This window comes from Diceros bicornis, chromosome 4 (genome assembly GCF_020826845.1).
Source record: "Diceros bicornis minor isolate mBicDic1 chromosome 4, mDicBic1.mat.cur, whole genome shotgun sequence".
Lineage (NCBI taxonomy): Eukaryota > Metazoa > Chordata > Mammalia > Perissodactyla > Rhinocerotidae > Diceros > Diceros bicornis.
Genome location: NC_080743.1, coordinates 22,932,888 through 22,950,268, shown reverse-complemented (window position 1 = coordinate 22,950,268; position 17,381 = coordinate 22,932,888). Strand labels below are relative to the sequence as shown.

At 34.6% G+C, this 17,381-nt stretch overlaps 1 protein-coding gene across 3 annotated transcripts in view; it reads right to left on the bottom strand.

The window, feature by feature from the left end:
* Nucleotides 1–721: 721 nt before the first annotated feature.
* SH3GLB1 (SH3 domain containing GRB2 like, endophilin B1) overlaps nucleotides 722–17,381 on the bottom strand; it is a 36,605-nt gene continuing 19,945 nt past the window's right edge. The window contains exons 6-10 of one of the 3 annotated variants that reach the window (XM_058538437.1): nucleotides 14,478–14,564; nucleotides 8,768–8,857; nucleotides 8,279–8,379; nucleotides 1,580–1,808; nucleotides 722–1,190 (exon numbers count right to left, since the gene is read on the bottom strand). In XM_058538437.1, the coding sequence (XP_058394420.1) occupies nucleotides 1,083–1,190; nucleotides 1,580–1,808; nucleotides 8,279–8,379; nucleotides 8,768–8,857; nucleotides 14,478–14,564 (615 nt within the window). In that variant the 3' untranslated portion in view covers nucleotides 722–1,082. Of the gene's footprint in view, nucleotides 1,191–1,579; nucleotides 1,809–8,275; nucleotides 8,380–8,767; nucleotides 8,858–14,477; nucleotides 14,565–17,381 lie in introns of all 3 variants that reach the window. The other 2 variants (XM_058538435.1, XM_058538436.1) reach the window with 2 other exon arrangements.

Here is a 17,381-nt window from a genome sequence, read left to right as displayed (position 1 = left end):
TGATGAATGTAGTTAGTTGAACTAATCTATACTTTTATAAGAATTTCTTGTTCAATAAGAACAAATTCTCTTTACTGTACTGCAGTATGTTCTTAATAGACCCAATTCTGATTATGCATTAAATTATGCCAACTGAACAATCTTAAAAACACTGTTTAGTGAATTGAACTTGTCCCAGATGTTTTAGAACCTTAACTGCAAATCTACCAGAGAAATATGGTAATGCTTTTCAAGGACTAGGTGTTCCTAAATTTAAAAGAAAGCATTCAGTAGTGTTTAATAAAACAAAAAACCCAAAAAATAACCCATCAAAATATAGTACAATCATGCACCACATGACATTTCGGTCAATGATGGACCGCGTATACCACAGTGGTCCCAAGAGATTAGTACCATATAGCCTACGCGTGTTGCAGCCACACCATCTAGGTTTGTATAAGCACACTCTGACGTTCGCATGATGAAACTGCCTAACGACGCGTTTTTCAGAACGTATCCCTGTCATTAAGCAATGCATGACTGTACTGAAATCATTCAATTTCTGTTGGAAAACAAGGTAAACACGGTATAATTGCATTTCTGTTTATGGAAACATTTGGAAGCATTATATTCTTCACAAAAGAGATTTATATCCTAGAGCTCTTTTTAAACCAAAAGTTTAAAACAAATTTTAATTTTATTCTTTGGCTATTAATTATACCTAATAAATGAGTCACTGACATCAAGTCACAATAAATTTATTTTACATAAAAGAAAAAGCTTGCCATTAATGAAAAATTCAGTAGAAAACAGTTCTTCTGCTTTAAGTTGGGGCTCAAAAGTAGAAGCTGCTTATTAGTGAAACCTCAGTAGAAAGAGAATTTTATAAGAAAACATTCTTGGCATGAAAGCTCTAACATAAATTTTGTAATGAAATATTTACCATGCAACTTTATTGGCAGAAAGGCCAGTTTCTGAAGGCTGGTATTTTCTTCTCAGTCCCTTAAGACATTAACATGGAAGATACTTAAACCTGCTTTATTTAGAGTTAATTGTATATAAATATGGTATCATGTTGGGTAATCTTTCCATAGTCCACCTATTTAATTGAGCAGTTCTAAGTAGGTAATTGGCACCCTGCCCTTCTGATTTCCCCTTTCCCCCATAAGCCAGTCTGAATCCATTCCAACGACACTGAACACAGTGATCACCTACAAAATAAAATATTTCCAGTTATTAAAAAATAAACATATAGAAAACTAATCAGATTTGTATTTAATTTGTTTAAACTATTCACTATCAAAAGACTTTAAACATTATTATCAATTTTGTTGAAAGATAAAGAATTTTATTAGAGGTAGTTTTAGAAATCTTCCAGTTATTTAGCAGTTAAAAGTTTTAAATATTTCTGTGATATACTATTTTGCTAAAGAATAGTAGTCAAAATTTTATAAAATGTTAATATAACAATTTGAAATCTATGAAAGCTTTCATGACAAACTATTTCCAAATAAGTAATGAGGAATTTTGCATCTTGTTATAATACTAAAAGGTATGTCAATCCATGACATAGTTTTCTTCTTATATCCACGTTACTCACCTCATCTGCCAGAAGTGATAATTCACTACTGTTTGCAGCATCATAATCATACAGCACCCTGGCCTTCCTGCTGCCACTGCACTCCTTAAGGTCAATGAGGTTGGAAGGAGAGGCGATTACTAGGCCACTTGTGGAAGTCAAGGCAGAAGAACCAATCACATTTGATGAAGCAGATGGTATAGGTGCCACAGGAGTCTGATTGTTGTTACAGTGATAACTGGATGGAAAACTGTTGAAAAGAAAACAGCCAATTATTTATTTCCAAGTGACCAAAGCTCCTGAATATCACCACTTGGTGGCACTGTTTACTTTCTACTAACCTCCACTTTGGATAAAGACTTACAGATGTTAATATTTTAATGAAAAAGTGTGCTGTCTAGCTTATCTCTCTTGGGCCAATTATACTAGAGAAAATTCTGGTGGCTTTCCAATATAAATCCTTGAAAGTTTGTTTCAAAGCTGTTGTTACAATTATAAAAAGTTTGTAAAAAACACAATGGCTCTTCTTTTTTCCAGAAAAAATGAGTTTATCCTTAAAACACACAAAACTCCTATTACTATGTTTTATTAATCTTTTCCTCCCTTTATTAATTGTTAAATAAAAATGTTAATGAAAAACTACTGAAATATTAGATACACCATAAGAGTGAAGCTTTCTCAAGTTAATTCTTTAAGAAATATTTGAATAACTGAGCTCTTTTTTATAAAACTAATCTAATCCCATTTTCCTATTCAGTCAAATGACAAATATTTATTGAGTATCTACATGTCTGGCATCACTACCACAAGCTGAAGACACAAAGATGAGATTCCTTTATGACATATAGACAAGTGAAGAGATGGACATTCAAATAATATGTTATGACTATAATTATCATAATGTAGACTTCAATGGGAGAATAGGACAGATTTCACAAGTTTATTTTGTCTATTTTTTAGGGAAAAACAACAAAACTTTTCTTAGAAATCAGTGAATAATAATTGTGATTAATAATTTATAATAATAAATATAATTTATAAATAATTTAAAGATAACTAGAATTTTAAACTTATTGTAAGGCTACTGTTTCTCTAATACTACTACTAAGTGGAAAACAGTATAAAACGGCTAGCCTATAATCATTCTAATCCAACCATTTCTAAAGTTGAAAACTATCTACGAAAAGTCATATTTAAATTCTAATAAATCCATTAGTTAAGGCCCCATCTAGTAGGGTGGGTGAAATTCATCTCTACAAAAAATGCAATTTCCTTCTTCTCTTTATGACTATTGTGCCACTTGGAAATCACAGCCAGCAGCAAAATTCCCTTTATCCTTAACCTCTTCTCTAAATCTTCCCTTCACTCCCTTAATGCTTGTGTTTTTTATCTCCCACACTCCTTTTATCATTAAGCCTACAGGTGGATGGAGTAGAAGTTTTATGTTCCTCATTACCATTTCTAGACTCTTCTCTCTAACCCATCCTACCCAATCTTTGCATTTCAAGATGTTTGACTGTATAATACCCACTGTCTTGCTGCAATCATCTACAGATGCCTTGTTCCATTCTCTTCATTTCTAGAAGATTTTAGCTCCTGGCTCACTGACACTATATCTTAATTCTTGGTGATTTTAATAGCTATATAGACAATTTTTCCAACACTTTGGCCTCTCAGATCCATGAACTCTTCTAGCGATTCTGTGGGCCCTAGTTCAACCACCCATTCTCACTGTCTCAGCTAGACCTTATCAATTTCAATAACGATAACCCTTCTAATAATCATAATTTCCAACATCCCATTCTCTGACCATCATCTTTTTTTTTTTTCTAGTACTGTCACTTCAACAACCCTATCTTGGACCTATGGTCCTACCACAGACCTACCCTTTATGATCCTACCAACACTCCCTTCATGTCCATGGTTATTATAATCACCCCCTTGCATATGCCTTTATCTCCTGTGCCTCTCACTTCATTGTATTCATCTGGTAAAAATCTCCCTATTTACCTACTCAGTATCCATGTATCTACTGTGACAGGAGAAAAATAAAAAAAACATGTTGTTTGGCCTTACATTCAATTTATGAGTAGGAACTTCAAATGGGTCCACAATGCTGCCTGGCAATTACACTACATTTCTCTAGTCCATTCACTTTTCATTCTCCTGATGACTGTTTTTAAACTCTCATCAATGCTCAGAATTGTAGCAATTCCTCTCTAACACTCATACTCAGCTGATAAGTCGCTTCCTCTTTAACTGAGAGGAAAAAAGAACAACTGGCAAACTTCCCTACTTTTGGTCATCTCTCTTCTTACTACAGATGAGCTGTCTATGCTCCTAAGGCTAATTTCTCCACATGTGCACAAAATATCATCCCCTTTCACCTCTCAAGAATATCACACTAGAAATTTTTCCCTTTCTTTCCCACGTTATCATATTTTTTCCATTTACTGTACCATTCTCATCAGCTTACAAACATGCTCTTATTTCTCCTATCTCAAAAAACAAACACCAATCTACTAGACCCCATTTTCTCCTCTGGCTACTGTGCTTCATTTCTCTGCTCCTCTTTAAACTAGAACTCGTTGAAACACTTAACTAAACTTACCACCGCAATTCCTCTCCTTCCATTCTCTTACATTACAAACAAACTTCTGCCCCTACTGTTCCATCAAAACTACTCTTGTTGGGTTAGCAATGACTTCAATGTTCTAAATCCAGTGGTCCATTAACAGTTCTCATTTCACTTAACCTATCTAGTGGGCACAGTGGATCACTCCCCTCCACCTTCCTACATCTTCTTCACTTGACTTCCAGGCCACACACTTAGTTTGCATCTTACCTCACTGGTCACTCTTTACCATCCTCCTTAGCTGGTTTCTCAGCTCTCCATGTTGAAGTGCTTCAGGGCTCAGCATTTAGTTCCCTTGTTTTCTCTACCTATACTTACTCCCTTGGTGATTTCATCTTGATATGCTGATGACTCTCTAATTTCTATCTCTAATTCATCTTCCAAACTCCAGATTTGCATATCCTAAAATTGGATATGTCCGCTTAGATGTTTAATTGACATCTCAAATTTAATATGTCTAAAACTGGGCTTCTGATATACCTGACATGTCCTCCCCACCCCAACCTCTTCCTCCTGTGGCATTTCCCATTTTAATTAATGCCACTCTATTCTTTCAGTTGCTCAGGCCAAAAACTTGTAGTAATTCTTGACTCCTCTAAGCCTCATATACAGAAAGTCTGTCAGCAAATCCTGCTTGCTCTACCTTTAAAATATACCCGGCCCCGTGGCTTAGTGGTTAAGTGCGTGCGCTCCGCTATTGGCGGCCCAGGTTCGGATCCTGGGCGTGCACCAACGCACCGCTTCTCCGGCCATGCTGAGGCCGTGTCCCACATACAGCAACTAGAAGGATGTGCAGCTATGACATACAACTATCTATTGGGGCTTTGGGGAAAAAAAAAATGGAGGAGGATTGGCAATAGATGTTAGCTCAGAGCCAGTCTTCTTCAGCAAAAAGAGGAGGATTAGCATGGATGTTAGCTCAGGGCTGGTCTTCCTCACACAAAAAAAAGTATATATATATACCCAGGGTTTGACCACTCCAACCACACCTACTGCAATCCCCCTGATCCAACTTACCACCCTCCCCTGACTGGATTGACTAAATTTTGCAATAGGTTCCAAATAGGTCTGTCAGCTTCCACCCATGCCCTCTAACATCTATCCTCAACAGAACAGCAAGAATGATCCTGTTAAAGCCTAAAATCAAATCACATCACTCCTTAGCTCAAAACCCTCCAAAGGCTCTTCATCTCTGAGTAAAGGCCCAAGTCTGAACAGTGGCTTTCAAAGTCCTACATGTTCCAGCTCCCTGTTTCCTTGATTCACCTCTAGCCAAGTCCTCCTTGCTGTAGCTTGAACATAACAGCTATGTTCTTGCTTCAGGGTTTTTGTACTTGCTGTACTCTCTCCTGGGGCATCTTCTCTCAGATGCCTGCATGCTTCACTTTCTCACATCTTTCAAGTCTCTGTCTTCCCTGACTACTGCAAACCTCTACCCTAAACTTCCCTGCTGTATTTTTCTCCACAGCATTTATCACTTTCTAATATATGATTTACATACATATTGATTTTCTACTCCCCACCACCCCCTAACAGAATGTAGGTTCCATGAAGGCAGGGATTTGGTCTGTTTTGTTTACATTGTATTCCATGTGCCTAGAATAGTGCATTTTTAAAAATTAAAAGTAAATGTTTCTATGATAAATAAAAAGGATTCGAATGATAAAAAGTACTTATTCCTAATGCAGGTTTCACTCTAAGGTTAAGAGCACATTCCCTAGCATACCCTCCTCAGTGAACAAAGCTCCTCAGCAGTGATTAAATATATACATTTTTGAAGATAAAAACTGTAGACTTCTTGCTACCATAGCTTGATATGTTAAAACCTTCCAATTATTTAAAAATAAAATACATTTTGGGGCTGGCTCCGTGGCGTAGCAGTTAAGTGCGTGTGCTCTGCTGCTTGGCAGCCCGGGTTCGGATCCTGGGCAGGCACTGATGCACTGCTTGTCAGGTCATGCTGTGGCTGCGTCCCATATAAAGTGGAGGAAGATGGGCACAGATGTTAGCCCAGGGCCAGTCTTCCTCAGCAGAAAAAAAAAGAGTAGGATTGGCATGCATGTTAGCTCAGGGCTGATCATCTTCACAAAAAAATAAAATAAAATACATTTACTAACCCTGTGACTAGTGCTTCTGTTCCTGTAAAATGTGGATAATAATAGTACCTAACTCACTTGGTGTGAGGATTATAACATTATTACATATGAGGCGTCTGTCTAGAAGAGTGGCTGGGGGCCCTAAGTGATTGCTATGAGTTAGTTACTACTACTGCCAACACTGCTATTACAAGCATTAACATTACCACCTGGTTCTACTCTTTAGAAATAGCTTTGAATTTGTTAGTGTGGATCTGAATGATTTTTCAAGTTCTGTATTTGAATATTTCTATATACTGTCTTGAAAAGCATAACCTGCAACAAATTAAAGGCCTAAAATTTCCCCTACTCTCTATCATTGGTCCTTACCAGTAATATAATTCTTTGAGGGCAGAGAGACAAGCTAGACCCTCTTTCCTAAAATAATAGCACTGGTTCACTTTGTAATGTCTGAGATTATTCTAAACCGCAGCAATAAGTAGATTGTGTTTGAATGGCTGAGTTCCAAGCATTTGTGTGGCTTTAAGCAGAATGCAAATATGAATGGTAACAGCAGCCCCTCTGCTGCACTCCCAGAGTGTCAGACAAAGTGAAAAGGAAGTACTAAGGCTTCCTGTGCTTAAAATGGTTGTAATCATGTAGGGATCTGCTTTCAGATATTCATATCACTAACAAAACATCAAATATATGGAAGTGTAAATCCTTCTGTAAATCCTATTAGGATAACCAATGGTATTAGGCCACATCTAATTTTTAAGGTCTAAAATTGGTTTTGTGGATATGTCTAATTTTGTTCTAGGTCTAGTTTGGAAGGATTAATATGCAGAAAGGAACACCAAAGTGACTTTTTTTTTTACCTTATTCCTTGAAATAACTTCTCTTGATATTCCTCCTTCAAATGTCACATATCACTCCCCTGCTTTAAAATGGTTCCTCACTATATAAATCCCAAACTCCTTACTATTATTTACTTTAAAGGGTATTCATGACATGACCCTGCTTCACTCTTCTAGCCTCATCTACCATCCCACTCTTAACTTGAACACTATGTTCCAACCAGAATGAACTACTGTCAGTTCCCTGAAACTACCACACTCTCTCTTTCCTCTGGCCCTTTCATATACATGATATTCCTCTGCCTAGAATATTCGTCTCTGCCCCTTTCATCTAGATATTCCTACTAAAATAATTTCATCTATGAAAATATGCTAGCCCCACTTGAGTCACAGTTAGATGTCCCTCACAGTAACCTGCACTATTCTACCTTTCCACTCATCACATGGCCTGTTCACCTATGGCCTGTATTTCTACCTAGACTTTAAGTGTAGTGGGAAAAGAGAATAGGTTTGTCCTGTGCATCATTTTATTTCTTACAATGTGATCTCCATACGGGTAAGCATTTTTGCCTAGTCTGTTCACTGCTGTAATCCCAGAGTACAGAGGAGTACTTGACATTGGCAAGTGTTCAATAAATATTTGATGAATGAATGATTGAGCTTTGTGCTTTACATGCTATCATTTTGCTTTAAAGTATATTACTGCACTCAAAATAATATCAATGGGCTTGAGATCTTATAGAATATTCTAAAATCTTTTTTTAAAATAGTTAACAAGGGAGTAATGAATAAATATCAATTAGTTTATCTCTATGGGCAACTAAGTGTTAATGTAACTACATCTTCCTCAACCAACTGCAAAGATATTCAAGAGAAAACTGAACTTCACTTTTAAACTTTATTTATATAGTACTAAAAAGGTATTCACTTAAATTATCTTCTTATTCCTGTTAACAGTCTTCTGTGCCAGAAGAGCTCAAAATGTCTATTACCTCAGAAGTCTGATTATTTTCCTTGAAAAAAAAATCTGATTTTAAGCAGGCTAAAAAAGCCTTTAAATCTTCTAATCTTCACCTCTAATTCTTAGTTCATATGCAAAAATCTGAGTTTCTTCTCTTATCAGGAGTTTCAAGTGTGAAAAGAAAATTACCACCTTCCCAGCTGTTTCTGGAGGTCTAACATGTACTGGTAACACTGTGCATAGTAAGTCATCTGGGCTTCTACAAAGTCATTCAGACAGCGGAGGTGATGGGCCTGTAAAGGAAAGTTACAGTCACTTAGCTCTATAATCTACTTCAAGTGGCAAATGCTGAAGGGAGACAGAGCACAACACTGTACTCAGGGAGAATTGGCAGTACCTAGTATTTTACTACAAGGCTTATTAAGATTGACCTTCGTCAGCAGTATAGTAACAAAATGTTCAGTCAACAAAAATCAACAACTGGATTTGATGACGGTGGGAGAACTAGGTGATGAGGTATAAGCAAAAACTTAAAATATTTCTTCATATATCTTGCAAAGTGCCACAGTTTAAATTTCCTTGATAAATGACTGAAAAGGAAGTTCAGTTTTTCCTCCCAAAATTGCCTTAGGACTATCAAAGTCTTTGTTCCAACTGAATCTCCAATGAATAAACACTCACATGTGTACTGCTGATTCCCTCCAGCAGAAGTCTGGTAATCTCTGCTTGACGATCAAATTCACTCTGAGTTATTCTTAATTCCTGTTCAGACTTAAATTGGAACATAGATTTTAGAATCTCATTAGAAGACTTAATCCATTTTATGTACATTCTTTCAGTTAAAAAATCCCCCAAACCCCAAATGATAATCTGGCAATTCCCTTTCTCTGCTTTGTATCTAAACTGGTCCCTAGTTTCTAGACCTTGGCTTTTCTATATTACTCAAGCTACAGAGAACTGATTCATTACCAGTACTTGACTCAAAAGAATCTATTAATGCCAAAGCTTAAAGACATACACAGAAAAATCTAGAAAATCTACTATGGGACAGTCAACATATTTTCATATATTTTATAGTATCAATTTTGCTAAATTTTAACATTTTACAAAATCTTAAGATTACTAGTTTATATGTATAAAATAACATTCAAAAAATTCTCCATTATTACTATAGTTACTTTACTTTGAAGTTAAAGATAGCCTTCAATCTCAAATGAAAAAGCTTCAGATTTGTGAAGCCACAGGATTTTAAACTCTTGTGTTTAGTTACCAAACATATAGTTGTTTCTAGAAACATAGTTGTTAGGTTCATCACAAGGATTCTCTGTCTCACATAAATGTCTTTCTTTCTAGTTTTCTTTCCAAACTTTGCACAAAATGTGCCTTAAGCAGAAATGTTACCTCTAAGATATGCTAGGATTTTTCTGCATGTTATGGGTGACCTGCAATCAGTAGTGTGCTGGTAAACTGGCTCTCCAGGGAAAAGAAGCTCTAATGTGCTGATTTTAATGGTATAATTACTCCCAGTACAGCTGATTTCAGGCTACCCAGGTGAAGTAATTGACCTTGGAGTTGGGAAGAGGTGTGTATAATAGCATACCACTACTGGCTTCAACCATCTGATACAGGTTTAGTGTTGGGACAAAATAGTTCACTAAAATATTAACATGATCTAAAAATAGTAAATACTGGCAAAAATATCTTCTCAAACTCTTCTCAAACTTCTAGCCAGAGTTGGCTGGTCGTAAGTGAGGAGGAGAAAATAAAATTTCACTCAAAATAGTTTATCCCCCATTGGGAATCATCATTGGTGATAACTTCATTATAATGATATTTCTACTATCTCTCTAGGATAAATAGCTTTTTCCCTCATCCAAATAATTACAATATTTCCAAGACTGTAGTAAACATAAAAACAAGGTCTGAACTTTTTCCTTTCATACCCCGTCTCCCTCTCTTTCACCCTTTGGTGGCAACAGTTAAAACCAGTGAACCAGTCAACAAGGAAGTAGCAGCAAAATAGATAATCAGTTGCTATAATCATTCTCATTCCATGGGCAAGAGACCTCACAGAGGGGACGAAGAATTGACCACGGGATTGGATTTATGGAAACAAGCTTGAATTACTCAAGAAGTCAAGAGTTAAAATTAAATTTACTTGACTGAAACCAGAAGAGAAGGTGCTTTGATAACAGGGCTGAATTAAGCTTCATCTGGAACCTAGTATGAAGCAGAAAAATGTCCCGGAAGAAGAAAAGAATCAATGTTCTTCCTAAGGAAAGTGATAAGGAAAACCCACCACTTCAGTGCTACATTTGCACTATTTACTATTCTGCCTGGTTGAATAAAAAAAGGTTTTATTAATAGAAGTAAACACAGCAAGCCCCCCAAAAATGAACCTCAGAAGTAAACAAGACTAGTTCCACGTATGTCGTTCATTATAAAAGTACAATTTGATTTAATAGCCTTTAGTAGAAATGATAGAAAAGTCTACTAAATGGCAATATGTCTGTACAAGGTGTAAGCAAGTAAGCTAGGTAACAGATTAAAAGTGACCAGGAAGCTTGAGTCTAAAGTGGAAATGTTTTCAAGGTAAGAACACTGAATGAAAAAATGTAAAATGATCTCATTAAGGACAAGGGATCAGTCTTCTATGTTTGAGCAAAATTTTATTATTTAATTGTGAAGAAAGGCACCATGTTACAAAGCCTAGTAAGTCATTCTTCTGTACAATCTAGACTTTATATTTAGAAAAGCTAAACGACAGGAAGGAAACAAATCTCATTTCCTGAACAAGTTTCAGCGTATGTCTGGGATGGTTGCAAAGAGTCAAATGTCCCAAACCATCTATACTTCTGACATGGAAAATGGATCGTAATAATTAATCTGAGAGGCTGAGGTTACGAAATGAGGTTTAGCATAATCGATTTACTTAGGAAGAAAATGATCCATATTAGAAAGATAGATAAAAAGGTTTAAAGAAAGACAATAAATTTAAAGGGCTTTTATTCTGTCCTCCAGAAGATCTCGTTTCCTGACAATTTTACAATTAAGATGTAGAGTTCTAGGGAAAAGACCTTCTATTGCTTAGAATTACTGTTACTGGGCTAATTGATCTAGAGTCTATGACAGCATAACTTGGGTTAGGGAAGGAAGAAGAGTTCTTTTAGGATGTAACTTGGAAAAAGGGCAAGAGTTTGTTGCTCTGTGATATCAGGACTGTATAACTATAAACTAGAAATTTTGGTCATGCTTCTGAGGCATTTGCTATGATAATCTTGGTCAGTGTTACCGACTCTTTCTAGAAGCTTAAATCTTAAAATATTCCAGGGCTATAAAGTTTTAACACTATAGATTTTTAAATTCTAAAAATGATAGAAGTGAGAAGTATAGAAGAAAAAACCTGCCCAAATCCATTTTGATATATTTCTTTAAGTTCTTTTCATATATACATAATGTAAATATTTATTTCATGAGTTTCTTTCCATTTATTACATCAAATATTTCCCAAACTTGTAGAGACTGCAGAACCAAATCAGAAATTTTTTGTGTACTTGTATGCCAACCAAAGGGAAGAAACTATGGTTTTCTTGTTCGACTTGTATTCTCTTCTGTGTTACTCTGCCCCCTTTTTATACTAGAGGTTCAGGAAGAATCAGAGGCCAGGGTGGAACCACAGCTAAGCTGATGAATGGATTCCACAAAGGGAGATGAGAGCATAAGTCAAGAATTTCACTTCGGATTTCCACGTCAAAGAATCAATAACTCTGTAACCCATGCATGAAAAAAGACTATATAGTCAGCAATTTTATGAAGTCAGGAAATAAAAAGTTAATGTTTATAAAACTATTAACAATTACCACCTGCCCTCAATCACCAGCATTGTCTTCATCTGCGGGTCAGATTTTGGTAGGCCTGAACATGAGGAGTAAATGAAAAATGCTTCTGAAGACCTCAAATAGCATTTGAAACAAATCTGCATTAAAGTCATAATTTTATTCCTTGAATTCTTGCTTAGTTACTTGGTTTCCCAGCCCAGAGAAGATTAGAAATGGTAATAGAGGAAGAGGGACTGCTAGTAGCAGTCCCCTGGACAGCCTCTAAAAGTGACAGTCTGACAATGAGGGAGGAGATGACATACTTCAAAAACAAACAACGATCCAACTGTTACACAGTACAATAATAGATATTCATAATAACAACCCTTACTGTAGTAAAATGAAATATTTGCTATCCTGAATTTAATGCAGCAGTAAAGTACTTTTTAACAAAAATTTTCAACTAAAGTGACTGACAAAAATTAGCTTTGATGCTGGAGAGAACAAACTTCAGTTACTTAGAAAATCGATTTGTGTGACATATGATATATCCAATTCTCTAAAGATATAGGACATGGTGTTAATTATATTTTACATAATTGTCATATGAATAAACCAAAGATTTAAACTGTCTTCTGGCATTGTAAAGATTACCACTTAATATAACACGTATCTAGTATTTATCAGAGTGTGTGCAAACCACATCTCTGCAGCATTGTTCTAGTGCTCTGTGGAGCTCCTACTAGCCAAACAGAACTGAGCTTTCCATAATTTTCAGATTTTACATGATTCAGTAACAAAGACTGTGACTGGCCCCATAGCTGTTGTCCAGTAAATATTTACTGAATGAATGACAATTATATTCCTGTTTCATAATTCTGTAGTTTAATAATTTACTTACTTTTGTCACTTCCTCTGCCCAAATCTAGCCAGCATTAAAAATTAGAGAAAAATATAGAGCATGAAAGAAAGTCGGAATTTAACATTTTCTACAACTTAGTATAGAAGAATGTAAATATTTTAATTTAAAGGGAATACTCTCCTTTTCCAGAATCACATTAACAGATTAAACACACTAGTAACTAAATTAGCACAGCTTAATATACTGTGAAAGTATGCCTTCATATATATCAATACTATCAGGTTTTGAATCTTATACTAATTACATACATTAATAATAATAACAACAGTTTTCCTAAATTGGGGATATTTAACTCATCTTAGTTCTAGTTTTCTCATCTGTAAAATCAAAGGTTTGGAATAAGTGATTTCTAATTTTTCATTTAGGTCTAAAATTCTAGAATTTTAGGAAATTAAAATAAAGCAAGGATAAACGGACACTGAATGTTGATATAGCCATTACAGGGGGCACAATAAACTTGAGATATAATGACTTTAAAATTACCAGCGTTAAATACATCTTACTACAGGTAGATGATATCAATAGTAAAAGAAATGCCTAATAAATGAAACAAAGTAATTGTTTAGAAGGACATTTTTACCTAAGATAAAAGAAAACCTATGATTTATATACTAAATTACCAATGACTGAAATAGTCTCACACTTTTCATTTACCTACAGATAGGACAATGGAAATAAATGAATGCATTCTCTTGCTATCTAAGGAAGGCCCTAATTTAGCCAGGGCTTCAATAATTGCAGTAGCGTAAAAAAACAAAAATGCACTTTATATATTCTATACAATAATCTTTCCTATTACATGGATTTTTTCCCTCTGCTTTTAGTTCAAAGCCAATGGAATAAAAGCAGTCAATTAATCGCCAACTCATTATTAACTATAATGCAGATTCTATGCCACTTTTATGAAAGTAATGTATCTATGTGTATAATACCAAACACTATCTCAATAAACCTTTATTGGATAACATTCATGAATTTTGGGGCTATGTTCAGATTTTGTGAATTTCTATTTTGTTAAAAAAATAAAAAATTCCTAACATTGCAAAAATTTCCTCAATTTGAGCTCAATATATACATTGGATACTATAGAACAATTCTCATTCCCAGTTTTTGCCCAAGGCTATCACTATTCTACAACTTTCTTAAGTGAATTAGCATTGGATGGGGAATGGGCCTCACCACTGCAGAAATACCTAAATACTGGGGTTTGTCTTGGCCTGGAACTGCAGAAGAAACTAATTCTATGTTGAATTCGGGTGAAAATAAGGTAAATGTTGAAGGTACAGAGAAGCAAAATCAATTTGTATACCTTATACTTGTCTCTAAGTTAGGTAAATTTTGTTAATATTTTCACTTTTGGCAAAGAAAATCAAGTGCCACCTGAATTAACATCTTTTATTGAGTATAAAAGGCACTACGTATTTATGTATAAATTCAGATTCTAAAGTCTGAATTTGGCATGGCTAATATATTTGGCAATTAGAATACAATTTCTTTCTTCAGGTTCCAATATTACTTCAGCAGGTATTCCCTATATTTTTTGTTAGACATAATGAATGCATGGCTTCAACTATTTTAGACTTTTACATGAAGATAATAGCAAGAGAAGGCACTTTATTTAAGATGTAGAAAACACAGTAGGCCAACAAACCTTCAGCCATTTTACATGCAGGAAGTTGAGCATGTAAGAGAAATTTACCATAATGTTATCTCCTTCAAGGCGAGCTGAGTTTAGTTGCTTAAGTGCACAGGTAAGAGACAAAGAACACATTATACCAATGAACACAGTGAAACAATTCACTTCTGCACAATAAAGAACACACAAACAAGTATTAAAAGAGCTGATAAAACGGTTTTCTACTTTAAAAAAAAAAACCAATTATATCGTTCTACAGAATTTCATATACTGGTGCCTATTCAATTTTTCCAAAAGATTCAAATTTTCAAAGACAAAAAACATGGTTGATGCTTGATTTTAAATTAGAAGCATTTAAAGCATTTGCTTTAAATTAGAAGCAATTAAAACTGTGGTAAACTGCCACAGTTTATTTTAAGTGGACAGAGGGACATATTCGCTATGTTACTTGAAGATGTACTTTCCATCATATTTGGATACCTAAAAGTAACAGAGGTCGAAATCTCCAAATATTAGAGCTTTGAAACCAGATTTTCTTCTTCCCATTAACAAAACTCTAAAACGTTTTCTCTAAAACGTTTTTTTTTAAGTTTATATAAGACTAAGGTTAATAAACATCAGTGCCTTATAATTTAAATGCAGAAGTTCTATTTGTCTTTGCTTCTTGGACATAAGTTCTATATTATTTTAAAAACTGTATTTTTGTTCATTGTGAAACATTAAAGTAGGTTCTCTCTTTTCTGCTCAATTGGTATATTTTTGAGAAATGCCTTTGAGGTTTCTTTACCATTCTTCACCATGCTAACTAATAAAATACAAGTTAGTAAAGTAGCAATATTGGATACAGGCATAAATTTTTTACTGATACGGCTAAATCATCAAAAAGTTCAATTTGCTGTACTAGATTGTGAACTGAGGGCAGCAGAGATTTTGCATTATTTATCTATGAACTCCTTGCAAAAAATTCGCATTCAATAAATACAGAATTTAAAAAGAGGTCACAAGAAACTAGTAAATGAATTAAAAAAAAAAGTGCTGATATGTACAGGTCCCAACCTTACTTGCAGAAGAATAACTAGTCACAAAACAATTAATCCATGGAAATTTATAAAGAAGTGAAACCAAAGAAACTCTTGAGGTTACAGTAACCTCTTCAGCTCCCAACTAGGAACCAGGAAATTGTCAAAGAAGAAAAAAAAGCAAACCCAAACTCATAGGAGTTTCTATTTTTCAAGTAAACAAAAGATAAATGGAGGAAAAAAAAAGGATCACAAAACATAGGCATGCCTCAAGGCTTTACGTAGTAACAAACTAAGAGGACTTTTCCTTTCTGAAGTATTTCAGACTTACTGCTACAAGTTTGAACTAAAATGAGTTGGTTATCTAGGGTTAAAGAATACAACTAAAATCAGGAAATGTGAATTTTTGTTTAGATTAATATTTTAAATATTTGGCTATGGTTAAATTTTGTGTTATGCAATATATAAATTTTAGAAAAGCTGTGTATAAATGAAATTGTTGAATAAAGTCATTTGTGTAAGCTTTCATTTTTATTTTCAACATGAATTCTCACAGAAAAAAATTTTGTCCTTAATAATATGGGGCACAAAAAAAATTGTCAAGATCTTTTCTGGATATAGCAAAAGGAAACATCTCTCAAAATTTGTCTACTATTATATTTAGTTCTTATACAATTTTTTTTTTTTGCTGAGGAAGATTTGCCCTGAGCTAACATCCATTGCCAATCTTCCTCTTTTTTTTTTTTTTTTTGCTGAGGAAGATTTGCCCTCAGCTAACATCTGTGCCAATCTTGCTTTATTTTGTATGTGGGTCACCACCACAGCATGGCCATTGATGAGTGGTGTAGGTCCGTGCCCGGGAACTGAACCCAGGCTGCTGAAGCAGAGTGTTCCGTAGTTCTTCTACATTTTAATAGCAGTGGTAAAATAATTTAGAATAATCAAAGGGCCTTGTATGCTGTTAAATTTATGAGCTTTCTGGCACTTTTCCAGGTAAAAAAGTAGACTATCATTATCCCGTAATAGTGCTTGTTAAAGAAAGTCTTGTACTGACACTTGACAATAGTATTCTTCTTCCACAATCATCGCTGAGCACATGTAGGCATTTTGAATAGAGATTCTGTTCCAGTTCAAACTTTTATTTCCAAATGATCCTTATTTATCTTAATAACATTTTTTCCTGATTAAGCAATTAGTATCTTAAAAAACAATTTATATTTTACTATATAAATTTATTATTAGCAACTAGAAACTAATATCCTAATTTAGAGTCTCTTGCCATCTACAGTGTTCATTTTCAAGTTCTGATTCTGCAAAAAGCCTGTTTAGACAAGTCAGGCTGTTTTTGATGATGATGTAATGATAAATTCTGAGGTGAAAATGCCAGTGAATTTGGAATTAATGTTTTGTCAAAGATAGTTCTTCTTCAGCAGTAGCTAATACAGAATCTCCAAAAGGGGAACCATCTAGAAGAAAATAATTTATTTTGCTCATCTAAGGTGTTGGGGTAATCTCATAAGACATCACTGTCCAACACCAAGTTACTAGTTTTAAATTTCACTCTAAACCAAGTCTCAACCTTTTCTTTCCCAAAACAAGAGAGCCACAATAGACTTCTACCAGCACTGTGGTAATATGCTCATTAAGACAATGATTCTTGATAGTGGTAGTGGGAGTGAGTTGAGAATAGAAGGCAGTGGAATATTATGCCTCTTAAGAAAACATATCCCTAGCTCAAATTAAGAATTAACTTGCTAGCTTCCTCTAATGAATTCATATTTGTTCATATTGTACTATCTTAAAGGTGTTTCAATTCAAATGTGATTAATCTCTTCAAACTTTGGAATGGTGATATAAACAGTATAAATATTAGATTAAACAATATTATAAATAAAACCTT